The sequence below is a fragment of the Sus scrofa genome, chromosome 12, assembly GCF_054392235.1.
Source record: "Sus scrofa isolate SSC_HxYL_T2T_F1_AM1 chromosome 12, Sscrofa_HxYL_maternal_Yorkshire_Landrace_v2.0, whole genome shotgun sequence".
NCBI lineage: Eukaryota > Metazoa > Chordata > Mammalia > Artiodactyla > Suidae > Sus > Sus scrofa.
In genome coordinates, this window is record NC_139394.1 from 12,925,969 (window position 1) to 12,940,627 (window position 14,659).

Sequence of the window (14,659 nt, forward strand, 5' to 3'; positions counted from 1 at the left end):
TTTTAAAGAGATCCTCTATCTGAAAATTCAATATCATGAAAGGATAAAAGAATTGTGAAGAGTTGTTACTAATTTTTTTTTTTTATTCCATAAAGAACTTCAGGGAACAGCTCTTCAGGTGCATCTTAGTCTTTGTTTAAAGATGATTAATTGGTTGAATGGGGAATCATGAGAACTCGAAATTCAAGTGTGAAAGATCCTTTGTGGAGGAGGATCAGTCAGAAGTGAAATTCAAGAACCTTCAAGAGATCATGAATCATTGGACAAAAACAAGTCGACCCTGAGCTCCTTGAAGATAGGAACTTTGGCTCTCACCTCTGATTCCAAGGACCTGGCAGGATGTCTGGGTAGAATTGGGAGCTTCGAGCCATGGACTCTGGTCACTGTGCTTAGACAGTATGGCAGAATGTTCTGTGCCTGTGAGGATGAGCAGATCGAGTTCTGGGGTTCGAAGGCTTGAGTACAAACGAGATTGGATGACATCCCTCAGAAACCAGAGCTCCCTGAGAATCAGCCTCCCAGTGGAGGCAGGGCACAAGGGAGTGGGGTGGGGGGCAAAGAGGCTGATTGATGCCCGACTGCCCCCGCCCCCACCGCTTCTGACAACCTCCTCTTTCACAGGCACCTAAAGTGGGATTTACTTCCATGCCCTCATTAAAACTGAAACAATGAGAGGGACGGCAAGCCTCCTGTCCTTCCCCCACTTTCCTGCTCATGTAGATGTCTTTAAAAAGACAGAAAGACAATCCATAGATGGACAAAAAGATTATTGATTGATTGAGCGATTTACTGGCCATACCCACGGCATGCAGAAGTACCAGGGCCAGGGATGGAACCTGTGCCACAGGAAAGACAATGCCAAATCCTTAACTGCTGCACCTCCAGGGACCCCAGCAAAAAGATTTTTTAGTGCAAAGACCAAGTGAGGGAGTTAACAAGCTATGGATTGTTTTGGACAAAGTATTGGAGGGCTGGTACCAGATTCTATCTTAGTTCTGGTGGTTCTGTTCAGTTCAGCCCACTAGAATGGAAGCCTCATAAGAGAAGGGACTGTATTTCAGGGACCACTCTCCCCGGTGCCTGTATATGGTGGGCGCTCCAGGAATGTTTATTGGATGTGGAATGACCAGAGCTGCAATGTGCTAGGTGCTGGGCCACCAAGGGCAAGGTTCAAAGAAAGGACGGTGTGAAGTTTTGTGGTTGGTGAGACGAGATATAAAATGTTGAATTCCCAGAACGTGTGAGAGCAAAGAGGGAAAGTTAGAGATCGGGGTGACAGCTTGACAGCTAAGGGGAGAGTCTGCCACTACGGATTTGGGAGGAGGAAAAGGGAGACAGACTCGGCCATCCCAGTGGTTCTCCCAAAGTCTGCCTGGTTATCTTTTTTTTTGGTCTTTTTATGGCCACACTCAGGGCATATGGATATTTCCAAGCTAGGGGTCAAATGGGAGCCATTGCTGCCAGCCTACCCTACAGCCACAGCAACGCCAGATCCGAGCTGCATTTGTGACCTACACCACAGCTCAGGGCAACGCCGGATCCTTAACCCACTGAGCAAGGTCAGGGATCGAACCCGCATCCTCATGGATACGAGTCAGGTTAGTAAACCACTGAGCCACGACGGGAACTCCTGCCTGGTTATCTTCATCCAGACAAAGCCGGACAGAACTGTTACAGAGGTAGCCCTGTCTCAGTGGTCAGCTGTCTCACCCCTTGGGAGGAACAAGAGCAGATTTCCACCAAAACAAGTTACTCGCATCTGTGGTATAAAACCAGATTTATCTGGCTCAAGTCTTTCCACAGTCTTATTAATAGTACCTGAGATTCTAACTGCAGTGTTTTGGATACCATGATCCAACCTAGCGGATTTGCACTAGCAAATTGGCCCTACATTACTCGGTTTAAGAAACTGCTGAAGAAAAGCAATAGAAAGAAACTGTAAAACTTGCCATTTGCTGCTAACTTTTTGTTCTTGTCCATAAGATCACCCTTCTTTGCCATGTTCTATCTGTAACTTAAATTATTGCAAATCAGAGAAGATTCCTCCTGGGTACATATTAGCACAGAAAATGATAGAACACGGGACGGTTCACAGTCGCCAAAGCGTCTGCCCGTCCCCCCATTCTTAACTTGCACAGAAGAAATGATTACTCACTAATGATTCTTTGCTGCTTAGGCTCCTAGCTTCAAATGGATATAGTTATTGAATTACAAAGTAACAGGCACTGGGGTTTGTGTTCATTTATACCATCCTCGCCTAGTCCAGGCACTCCGAGCTGAATTATACACTCCATCAAAGAAAAAAAAAATCTAGCAAATAGATGGTGACTCAGAGGCCTTGAAATATTTGTTTTGCTTGTTTGTTCCTTCTTGGAGCTGCATAAGGAAATTCCACGTTCAATCTCCAGAAGCCATTCTTGCACCACTAGATGGAAGACTGGCTTCTCTCTGACTCTTTCAATATTTACATTGCTAGTGGCAGCTTTAGTTCCTCACCAAAAGGTCTCCTGAAACTGGGGAAAAAAAGGCCGACTCTACCCTTTGAGAGGACCGACCTTGGAGAATTCCTCTTGCCTAGCTGTAATGGTTGGTGTGACAAGGACAATGGCACTGGCCGTGGACAGCAGACCATTTAGCGGAGGGGTCTAGGGCGTGGGCTGTATCTCTGCTGTAACTAGCTGCGCGATATTAGATGTGTAACTTCATGTCTTTGCGTCTCAGTACTCCTTTGTCCCTCAGAGATTAAATGGGGGTAACATTAGTATCCACTTCAAAACATGTGGGGATTGGGAGCTTCCTGGTGGCCTAGGTTAAAGATCCCGCTGAGAATACAGGCACAAAAAAAAAAAAAAAAAAAAAAGGAAACAAAGGACGCGGGGATTGAATGAGTTAATACTTGCCTGTAAAGAGTTTAAAATAATTCCTGGGACGTAGTAAAGCCCTTGGTAAATGTTAAATGCTTTTTTATTGTCATTTCTCTTGTTAAACTTTACAAGTTATTAAATCCGTTTAGGTCTGCTATAGAGAGCTAAATTATCTTATTGTCAACCAAAGGTATTTATTCAAATTTATATTTCATTGGTCTAAATGAGCAAGGAAATTCCATCATCCGACTTAACATCAGCAAAGCTCCTCTGGATGTTATTGTTTCCATGAGGGAACCACTTTCAAACAGTATGCTCTCTGTGTTCACTTAGTTCACGCCTCCAAATGCCACTGCAACATTTCTTTAGGGCTAAGGAGCAGTTTGGTAGGCCAGAGCTTTATCAATGTTGAAGAATGGCTTATGTATATATATATATATATATATAGAGAGAGAGAGAGAGAGAGAGAGAGAGGGAGGTGTTTAGCTCAAACCCTTTTTGGATCACTGACACCCAGACTGTTAAAGAAGCACCTAGCTTCAAAAATAATAAATCAAGATTTGACACCTCTAGTCCAATTCACTTTGAATATGTGTCTGATACTGTTAAGAAAGCAACTCCGGCACCCTTAGAAATGTCTGTGCCCACCCCAGCAACAAAACTTGGGCTTCCTGCTGTCCTTTGTTAAAAGGACAGGAAAAATCCCAACATAAATGTGAGTATAAGGTAAAATTACACACCATCAATGTGAGTTTTTATGCAGATGGCTCTATTTTATTCATTCGTTCATTCATTCATTCATTTTTAAATACAAAAAAAAAAATGTGTATGGCCACACCCACGGCATATGGAAGTTCCTGGGCCAGGGATTGAATCTGAGCAGCAGCTACGACTTATATATACCACAGCTGTAGAAACACTGGATCGTTTCACCGACTGCACCACCCCGGATGGAACCTGCGCTGCTGCAGTCAGATTCTTAACCCACTGTGCCACAGCAGGAACTCCCAGAAGACGATCTTCTTATAGCCTTTTAATATTCATGTTTAATTAACTAAAGTTACAGATGCAAAAATATAGTTCTTTCTTAAATTTCTAAGTTTACAAGCCATACTCTTTTATCTACAGATCACTTTTGAGATGTTAGAGGAAACTGATAATAAACAATAATACACAGTCAATTCTCTGGCAAACAAAAGTCTCCTCATTAAGACTTAAAACAAGTTTTAAAAATTAAGGAATTCAGCTTATAAAACTGGTGGTATATGAGGTGATGGAAGTTCACTAAACTTACTGTGATAATCAGTTCATGATGTGTGTAAGTCAAATCAGGACGCTGAACACCTTAAATTTACACAGCACTGGATGTCAAGGACACAACAGAATTGGAAGGGGGAAAAAAGTGGAGAATCTTAAAATCCTTCCAAGTGTGTACTTTTTTTTTTTTTTTTTTTTTTTTTCCTCCTGCGGCATACAAAGATTCCCAGGCCAGGAGTTGAGTCAGAGCTACAGCTGCCAGCCTATGCCACAGCCACAGCCACGCCAGATCCAAACTGCGTCTGCAACCTACACCACAGCTCACAGCTCACTCAACGCCAGATCCTTAACCCACTGATTGTGGCCAGGGATCAAACCCACAACCTCATGGTTCCTAGTTGGTAAAATCCTAAGTGTTTTAATGTTGCTTACGAAGTCAGTGAATTTCAACTGAAAATCACAGTCTACATCCTTACTCAGCTATACATTTCAAATTAGAATCTGTTATATCCCCCAATATGCCAAATTCTCTTGAAAATGAGTATACACAGTTGTTTGTAAACTTAATTCAAAAATACAAGTACTGTCAGTTCAATTTATCATGGAGACCATTAATTCCAGATCTCTCTGAGGTGAAGGACATTTACCCACTGAACAGAAGACATTTTTTTCTTTTTTCTTTTTTTTTTTCTTAAGGGCCGCACCTGCGGCATATGGAAGTTCCCAGGCTTGGAGTCGAATCAGAGCTGCAGCTACAGGCCTGTGCCACAGCTGCAGCAACACTGGGTCTAAGCCATATCTGCGACCTATGCCCTGCAATGCAGCAACGCCAGCTGTGCAACCCACTGAGTGAGGCCAGGGATCGAACCCGAATCCTCACGGATACTGTGTTGGGTTCCTAACTGCTGAGCCACAGTGGGAACTCCTGAGTAGAAGACATTTAAACTGACCTGGGAGTTCCTGTCATGGCTCAGCAGTAACGAACCCAACTAATATCCATGAGAATGTGGGTTTGATCCCTGGCCTGGCTCAGTGGGTTAGGGATCTGCTGCTGCTGTGGCTGTGGTGTAGGCCAGCAGCTGTAGCTCCAATTTGGCCCCTAGCCTTGGAAATTCCATATGCTGAGGGTGTGGCCCTAAAAAGCCAAAAATAAATAAATAAAAATAAATAAATAAATAAACTGACCTGTAGTTTGAGGTTTCCATCTGACTTAGCCAAGGTTGTTGCCAGACATTCCAAAAGAGGAGACATCTGAACCATGACACCAAGAAGGACTTTTCTCTGACTGCCTGTGGAGTTGTGCTGTTTTTAATAGTTACTCTTCCATGGACTTCAAAATATAGAACACACCACTGTGGCATTAAAATTACTTTGAGCTGAAGCCATTGGAGACCCACAGATGCAAGAAGAGGCTTTTTCTCTGAACTCTCCTTATTTCTCTGAAAGCAGCGCCTTCCCAAAGAACTCGCCTCTCATGAATCCCTCCCCTCCCCCGGGAGTTACACAACTTTTACTACTAGATATGGAATCACCTAGACAGACCTTGTCAAAAAACATTGGATTTCATATCTCTTCTCCTAAGGGCCCATTCATCTTTCCTAAAAGTCATTTATTTTTACACATGTGCCCTCTCTTCCCCTGCTCTTTCCCCATTAAGATGGAATATGAGCCCCAAATTCTACACACTATGCAGTAACATTTTGCTTTTTGCTTTTATTTTTAATTAAAAAAAATTTTTTTTTGTCTTTATGGGGCCGCACCTGCAGCATATGGAGATCCCCAGGGTAGGGATCAAATCAGAGCTATAGCTGCCGGCTCACGCCACAGCCACAGCAATGCAGGATCCGAACCTCGTCTAAGACCTACACCACAGCTCATGGCAACACCAGATCCTTAACCCACTGAGTGAGGCCAGGGATCCAACCTGCAACCTCATGGTTGCTAGTTGGATTCGTTTCTACTTCGCCACCACGGGAACTCCCTTTTATTTATTTATTTTTTAAAATAGTTGTACTTGTGGTAGATGGCAGTTCCTGGGCTATGGGTTGAATCTGAGCTGCAGCTGCAGGCCTACACCTTGGCCACAGCAATACCAGATCAGGGCCACATCTGTGACCTATGCCACAGCTTGCAGCAATGCTGGATCCTTAACACACTGAGGGAGGCCAGGGATCCACCTGAATCCTCATGGACACTATGTTGGGCTCTCAACCCGCTGAGCCACAGTGGGAACTCCTCCCCCTCTCTCTTCAAGCCCCTCCAAATAAGGTTAGATACATTTCCACCTCTTCACTGCAACTCTCTTTTCTGTTCACTGTTCATCGCCAGTATCTGCAACAGTGTCTAAGCAGGTAGTAAGTCTTTATTAAGTAAATCATGCCTGAGCGCAATTTGTATTTATTTTAAAAATTGTATGTCTTAAATGTTTTTTTTTTTTCTGTTCTTCCTATTTTCGAGAGCCACACCTTACGTAGAAATTGGAGTGACATTTGAATGGATTCCAAGGCTTTGGGAGGTGTCACCATTCTAGCTCCAAAGCCACACAGATATAATCGCAGATTGTATAGCTTGCCCAAAAATACTAAGTGTGCATTCAAAAGAACGAAGCTGTCATCGCTGCACTGACTCGTGAAACAGCTCCACCCAAGGGGAAGGAGGCACTCTCCATCCCTTGCTGATGGACCCAGGCACATTGGTTGGACACACCTTTTGAGCAGCTTCTCTGAGTTTTGCTGGACTCTTTGCTCTATGCTAATGGGTGGCAGATATGCTAGCTTTTACCCCAGGGTTGCATTCAGCATAAATCATCCAAACTAAAACAAGATCCAAGTTTTGAAGGGAATTATGCATGTGTGTTAAAGGGTAGTTATCAGAATAGATGGGAATATATGTGATGACTTAAAGCCTTCTGGGTAAAAGTGTCCACAAAACTTCCCCCTCCCACTCATATCCCCAAAGAGAATATTACACAAAGGCAGAGATAATGTCTGGTTCACCACTGTATTAGTATATAGTAAACACAATATAGCATGCTAACATTCCAGGACCAGCATTCACTGTTAAACAAAGGAAGGGGAATTGAGTAATTGCCAGAACTTTCTTTCTGCTAGGCTACCCTGAGGCTCACTTCCACCCCAACCTTTTTTTTTTTTTTTGTCTTTTTTTTTTTGTCTTTTTGCTATTTCTTTGGGCCGCTCCCACGGCACATGGAGGTTCCCAGGCTAGGGGTCCAATCGGAGCTGTAGCCACCAGCCTACGCCAGAGCCACAGCAACGCAGGATCCGAGCCGCGTCTGCAACCTACACCACAGCTCAAGGCAACGCCGGATCATTAACCCACTGAGCAAGGGCAGGGATCGAACCCGCAACCTCATGGTCCCTAGTCGGATTCGTTAACCACTGCGCCACGACAGGAACTCCTACTTTTTTTTTTTAAAAGCTGCACCAGGAGTGTATGGAAGTTCCAGTGCCAGGGAGCAAATCTGAGCTGCAACCTATGCCACAGCTGCAGCGATGTTGGACCCTTAACCCACTGCACCACAGTGGGAACTCCCTGACCTACCCCCCCACCCCTTTTCTTTGTCTTTTGTCCTTTTAGGGCTGCACTAGTGGCATATGGAGGTTCCCAGGCTAGGGGTCTAATCGGAGCTGTAGCCGCTGGTCTATGCCAGAGCCACAGCAACGCCAGATCCGAGCCTTGTCTGCAGCCTACATCACAGCTCACGGCAATGCTGGATTCCCAACCCACTGAGTGAGGCCAGGGATCGAACCCACAACCTCATGGTTCCTAGTTGGATTCGTTTCCACTGTGCCATGACAGGAACTCTTGACCTCCCCTTTTTAAAACCAGTTCCTAGACTTCTTGTGATGCAAGTTCATTGGAGTCTGGAAGGCCTTACCCTGAGGGGAGGGATGGAGGGAGATTTTGTTGAAAGTGATATATAATGAAGAATACAAAAAAACAGTAAAGGGGAAGAGAGAGAATAAAAGCTAATGTGTGGGTAGAGGGAATATTTGGGTGGGTAATTATTTTGGGGGGTGGTTCTGAGAGGCTACTGAGAAAGTGGGAGGTCACGGTGAATGTGCTGGGGTGAGAAAGAAAGAAAGGGGGCTTGAAAAATCTGGGTAGGGTTATAAATTGGATTTTATATCATGCTCTTTGATGGCCATGAGAAATGAGGGACATTCTTATTTCCTTTGCCTGTTGGATGCTGCTATTTCTTAAATAAGACTCCACTCCAGGCCTGAACCTCTCCCCTTCTGGGTTACATTAGTAAGAATTTGAGCTCCTGGAGTGCCTGTCCTAGCTCAACAGTAACTAACCCAACTAATATCCATGACATAGGTTCGATCCCTGGCCTCACTCCGTGGGTTAAGGATCTGATGTTGCTGTGAGCTGTGGTGTAGGCTGCAGACACCGCTAAGGATCCCACTCCATGGCGTAGGCAGGCAGCTGCAGCTCCCATTCAACCCTTAGCCTGGGAATCTCCACATGCTGTGGTGTGGCCCTAAAAAGAACAACAGCAACAAGAACAAGAAAGAATTTGGGCTCCAGGAGGGTAGGGAGCTTGTTTTCTTCCTTTTGTATTCTTGGGTCTAGGGGAGCACTTGCCGCAAAACTGGAGCTCCATGAATGTTTTGGGATTGGAACCAAGCTTCACTCTCACCCCTACTGGACGAAGCGGGTTGGTCCTAGCCCCCCAGGGAAAGGCAGCTGAACGCCCTCTGGGAAAACCAACTAGTTCTTCTGCAGTCTTTTAGTTGGTCTGTCCCTTTGTTTTCATGTACTTAGCTATTTAGCTTTAAAAGTGTTTATGAGTTTTGTTGAGTATGCCATTGCTTTACAATAATTATACACCGATTTAAAGCATACAATTTGATGAGTTTTGATATATGAGTATCTGAGAAACCAACAAACAATGAACCTAGTCACCACCCCCCAAAGTTTCTTCCTGGAGTTGATGTTTTGGCATGTTTTGCCTTGGTTTAAAACTTTATTATCTAGAGATCAAGAGATAAGAGGGCAAAACATGATTCATCATGAATTGATAATTGTTGGAGCTGAGTGGTAGGTACATGGGACTCATGGTTTTGACACATGGGCATATACTTCCCCCAGCCAGGTTCAGGAAAGCACCAGGAAAGGACTGCTAAATATCTGCTCCCATTTCAATGATTTTATTTTATTTGCTTTTTAGGGCTGCACCCATGGCATATAGAGGTTCCCGGGCTATGGGTCAAATTGGAGCTAGAGCTGTCAGCCTACACCACAGCCACAGCAATTCCCGACCCACTGAGCAGGGCCAGGGATCGAACTCATGGATACTAGCTGGATTCATTTCTGCTGCGCCACAATGGGAACGCCTCCCATTTCAATTAAATTAGAGCTGAATGGAAGGCTATGGGAGTTGCTTGCGTCCTTTTGTAACTAGTGTTTTCAAAGAATCCAGGCATTATGATCTTTCATAAAAAGCACCTTCAAGGTGAGGGCGGTGGGCAATTTTGTTAATTAATTCATTAATCTTGGCCACGCCCAGGGCATGTAGAAGTTCTGGGGCCAGGGATTGAACCTACACAAGAGTGACGGGAGCCACTGCAGTGACAATACTGGATCCTTAACCTGCCAGGTCACCAGGGAACTCCCAAGATAGATTTTTTTTCTTTAATCTCCTTTCACTGGACATCTCTTGCTTCCTAACTCACAGTTACTGGGAGTGGAGGGAAATACATCTGTCGCTTTTTGGAGGAAGAATGGGCCTAGAAGTGGGGAGCTCTCAATTCATTTTCTCCAAAATGCAGACTCGGCTGAGAATGATCATCCTACCTTGCCTTTGTATGAGACTTCAGGATTTACTAAGCACCATCTAATTTTATTTATATTTATATCCATTTATATGTACGTATCATCTGGTTAAATTATTAAGAAAATGCTAGGGTAGTTATGACTATCTTGATTTTTATTTTTATTAAAAAACATAATGGGGCCCATGCCCACAGCACTGCAGAAGTTCCTGGGCCAGGGGTCGAACCCACACCACGGCAGTGACAATGCTGGATCCTTAGCCCCCTGATCAACCAGGAAACTCTGAATGTCTTCATTGTTAGATGGAGAGATACAGACTTGGAGAAGTTAATTTACTCCAATTATACAAACCAGTAAGTGCTGATGCTAGGACTGAAACCCAGAACTTCTGACTCTCACATCTGGTCTGCGCTATGGCTACGGGATAAAAACTGGAAAAAAATGGGAAAAAAGCACTTTGTTGAGAAAGCACAAATCCTGGACACCTAGAAACCTCTCTGGGCCGTCCACTTGGGAATTTATCCTCTGATGTGGATTGGGGCTAAGGAGGAGGTGAGTCAATGGCTGAAAACACATTTCTCAAATATTTTACACTCAATTGATACAGTCTCTACTCCACACAACAGCAATGAAATTCTGGCAATAAAACCTTTCGTGTTTTTTTTAAAAAAGCTTTTTTGTTGAAAGGAAAACATTAAAATTTATGGTTTCTAATGCGCTTTCAAAATGCAAGTCCTAGGCCAAGGGCTTCTCTTTCTTTACAGAAAAGTGTTTATATTCCTACCATCCAGAGGTAGTCACATAAATGAACATTTTGCTGTATATTTACCTTTGTATACGCCTGTGTGTACATGCACAAGCTTATTTACACACACAGTTGTGTCTGTACATACATTTTTAAAAATGGAAACTTTGTTTTCCATCCTGCTTCTTTCAAGTACTAGGGAATTATGGACTTCTGAAAACACAGTTCATCCTATTGGGGATCTCTGGTATTTTGCTTTGAGGTCTTCAAAAGTCTGGGCTAGGCAGCAGCACCTCTCTAAAGATTATCAAGCTTACTCCTCAAAAACAGGGGACAGAGGAGGGTTCATTAAAAACTCTGTGTTCCTCTGTGTTTCCTGCACCTTCCCCAGGAAAGAGCAGATTCTGAAATAATGACAAATGCCCACGTCTGACGGACCACTTCACTCCCCGCCCCCCACCCCGGTCCTTGCATCTCCCCTTTCTGGAAGCCCCTCCACTTTAGCCGGACGGTGCAGGTCCTGCTCAGGTGGGCTGCAGGGGGCCAATCACGGCCCACATTCCCATCAGGCCTTGCTGTGGGCACGAGGATTCCCCGCTCCAGGGACAGCCCCACACCCACCCCACAATTGCGCTCAGCTGTAGGCAATCAAGCACTCGTGCTCAGCCTAGCTAGCAATCAGCAAGCTTCCAGTTAGTTCTCTCTCTGCCCTCAAGTAACAACCAGTAATAACTGAGGTATGAAAGCAAAGCCACAACCTAAAAGAAAAGAGAGATGTTGTCTCTCACTGGTCTCTCCACTGCTAAGCTCACTCACTCCAGTGGGTACCCGAGTGATGCAAGGCCAAGGCCCTCTTGAGTCGTAGCTCATCGTCCCCATCACTTTGCTCAGAGATTCCACTATCTGCCCCCCCCCCATTTTACTTCTGTCCTTACATCAAAGCTTCAGGGAAACAGAAGAAGCTTGCCTTCACAAACGGTGTGAGAACTCCTGTCTTAAATACACATGGCTGTGAGGATGGAATTTGTGTTTCTTTCTAGTGTTCCACTTGATTTACAAGTATTAAGCAATAATCAACCATGGCTTGAGATATGTATGGTGTTTTGTAGAGAATTTGCCATGTTTTCCAGACACCCCCTGCTTTTCATTCCTTTCCTTGCCTGCTTCTTTTTTTTTTTTTTTTTTTTTTTTTTTTTTTTTGCCTCCTTAGACTGGAGGGGGCTGCCATGGGTGGCAAAATTTCTGATCAGGGTATCAAGCAGGTGCATCTCTTTAAGCACCAACTACATTGGCTTGAGAGATTGTAAACAGGCCGGCAAAAGGAATGCCCCTTTAATGGCCAGTCAATAGCTCACACTTGTCAAAATATGAGACGTCTTATTATCAAGCATTCAACTGGGTAATTCTAAATTATGGTAGCGCTATTTGGTCTATGTGATATGCCGTAAGATAGTATATATCTTAGAAAAGTTTTATTTTTTTTAACATTTCTCGAAAGTTGAAATGCGTTCTTTCTTGATGTCTTCCACACATGAAGTTGTTTTGCGGGCTTAATGAAGCTGACAATGAAATAATAATGAAATGCTGGGAGATGGCTATTTTCCCTATGTATTTCAGCATCCTGGAGACAGAGCTAATAAATATTCATCAAGGGATTAGTTGGTACATCACCACGTGGGTCCTTTGCATAGCCATGTCAGACCCCTTTTCACAAGCAGTTTTCCTTGGTAATTTACAAATGTACTGGCTGCACTCTGCACCTGCCAGTATGGCAGTAATTAGCTTAGGATGCAAAACGACTTCTAAATTAAGATTCTGGGCTGGTAAAATCAAGAAAGCCTGATCCTCGACGTTTTAACTGGGATAGCCAATGAGTAACGGGATAAACGACCAGTCCTAACACCTAAACTAGATGTCTATACAAGACGCAGGTGAAACAGAGGCTGACAACTGGAGGCGGGCGAAAGGGCCAGTTTCCACGATTGAAACTCGCTCCTTTTCTCCTGCCGTAAATGATAAACAGCGTGGTGGTCGCGGGTGGGCGGAGAAGGGGCGGGGTTTGGCCATTTTGGCAGGTGAAACGTCAAACCGATAACAAACTTATAAAAGCTGGCATCGCGCTCTAGAGACAAGCGTGGTGCTGGAAGATGGAGAAGGTGATGAAGTCAGCGTCAGAGCAAGTCGGACCGAGGCGGGCGGCGGAGGCAGCTGCGTGGAGCTGAGCCCCATCCCGGGACTCGGGGCTGAGAGGAGAAGGATGAGCCGGAGAGGGCGAGACGGAAAGAGGGGAGGAAGACGATAGAGGAACGGAAGGAGAAGAGGAGGAGGAGGAGGGCGAGAGGGAGGAGAGCCGGGCGGATCAGAAGGAGGAAAATAAAAAAAGGCAGCAGAAGAGAACAGGCCCGTCCCTCTCGGCCTCCCCCCTCCGCTCCCAAATTCCGGCGGGCCCGGTGGGCCCTCCCCAAGCCGGCGCCGCCTCCTCGCCTGCCCCGGCAGCTCCGAAAACGCGGAGGCGCCGACTCCTCCAGCGCCCGCGCCGCCCCGCGCGCCCCCGCCCGCGCGCGGCCACCCTGGCACGCGCGGCTCTCGCACTCGGGGCATGCGCGGTGGGCGGCGCCGCTCCGGGCCGCCTCTGCCGCCGAGAGTAGGAAGCGCGAGCGCCGGTCGCGGGGCTGTCAGTGAGCGTGGGGCCAGCGAGCGAGCCAGAGGCTCCGGCTCCCGCTCCGCGCCGCTCCGGCCCGACTCTCGGCGGCCGCCGCAGCCGCCGTGCCTCCCATTCGCGACCTCGGCGTCTGGCAGGCGCCCCCCGCCTGGGGTCGCCCGCGGCCCCGCAGCCCATCCCCCGCCCGCCCCCGCCCACCCGGCCCTCCCCGGCTGCTGCTCCCCGGCGGAGGCAAGAGGTGGTTGGGGGGGACCATGGCTGACGTTTTCCCGGCCAACGACTCCACGGCGTCTCAGGACGTGGCCAATCGTTTCGCCCGCAAAGGGGCGCTGAGACAGAAGAATGTGCACGAGGTGAAGAACCACAAATTCATCGCCCGCTTCTTCAAGCAGCCCACCTTCTGCAGCCACTGCACCGACTTCATCTGGTAGGTGTGCCTGGGGCGGGGCGCACGGACCGGCCGCTGGGACCCCTCTCGCGGCGGTGTCTGGGGCTGGGGAGCAGTCGCTCCTAGTCTGGGGTCCTTTCGCTCCCGGGGACCCTCGCTCGGGCCCTCTTCGTCCGGGCGCCTCTCCCCTGGGGGCTGGCTGACTCGGAACTTGGAGAGCTGGTGGGAGTCCCAACTCGGCCGGGGAAGGCACGCGCGCGCCCGGCCGCCCGGGCCACACACACGCGGGCAGAACTCCCGGGGAAGCCGGCGCCGGGTCACACACCCCCGGCCGAAGGAAGGAGGCAGGCCCGGGTCGGTCGTGACATTGATCCTCCTCTCCGCCGGTCTGGTGCCCCTGGTGCAGACGGGGGAGCAGTTTGCCGGGGTGTAAGCGAAGGAGATCAGAAAGGAGAATCTCGAGGGCAGAGTTTGCTGGAGAAACACGCCCAGGAGAGAGCGGCAGAGCGGCGGCGATTGCGCGGCGCGGGCCAAGTAGTTGGCGAGCCTGGCTGGGCGTTTTTGAGGGTGGGGGTGTGTTTTGTTTCCCATCGGGTTCGGCTTCCACTGGCACCTTGGGTCCCTGCCTACTGTAGTTTATATCTGCTGGACGCAAACTTTGCTGGGTGAGCCCGAGAGTGGAGACGCAGCAAACTGTTGAAAGCTTGCCGTGGGGGAGGGGAAGGAAACGGAGCAGGCAAGTGGCAGAAGGGCAGAGGGAGTCATTTAAAATAGACCCTGTCAACACGAGATTAGACTTGTAACCCTGTTGATGAAGCCAGGGGACTTAGTTAAGAAAAATAGTTAAGGCTAAAGGTGTCAAGAGTTCAGGTAGCTTCCAACGAATACAGGTATTAACTGGAGGCCCTCGGGGTTTAGGGGGGAATTGGTTAAGTGGCTGG

At 47.1% G+C, this 14,659-nt stretch overlaps 1 protein-coding gene across 8 annotated transcripts in view; it reads left to right on the plus strand.

Moving 5' to 3' along the window:
• The first annotated feature begins 13,342 nt into the window (after positions 1 to 13,342).
• PRKCA (protein kinase C alpha) overlaps positions 13,343 to 14,659 on the plus strand; it is a 386,878-nt gene continuing 385,561 nt past the window's right edge. For 7 of the 8 annotated variants that reach the window (XR_014820939.1, XR_014820938.1, XR_014820940.1 and 4 more), the window contains exon 1: positions 13,343 to 13,757. Coding sequence is in view for 3 of the 8 variants with exons in the window: in XM_084984029.1 (XP_084840155.1) it covers positions 13,585 to 13,757 (173 nt within the window). In the remaining 5 variants the exon portion in view is untranslated. The remainder of the gene's footprint in view (positions 13,758 to 14,659) is intronic. The other variant, XM_084984031.1, reaches the window with a different exon arrangement.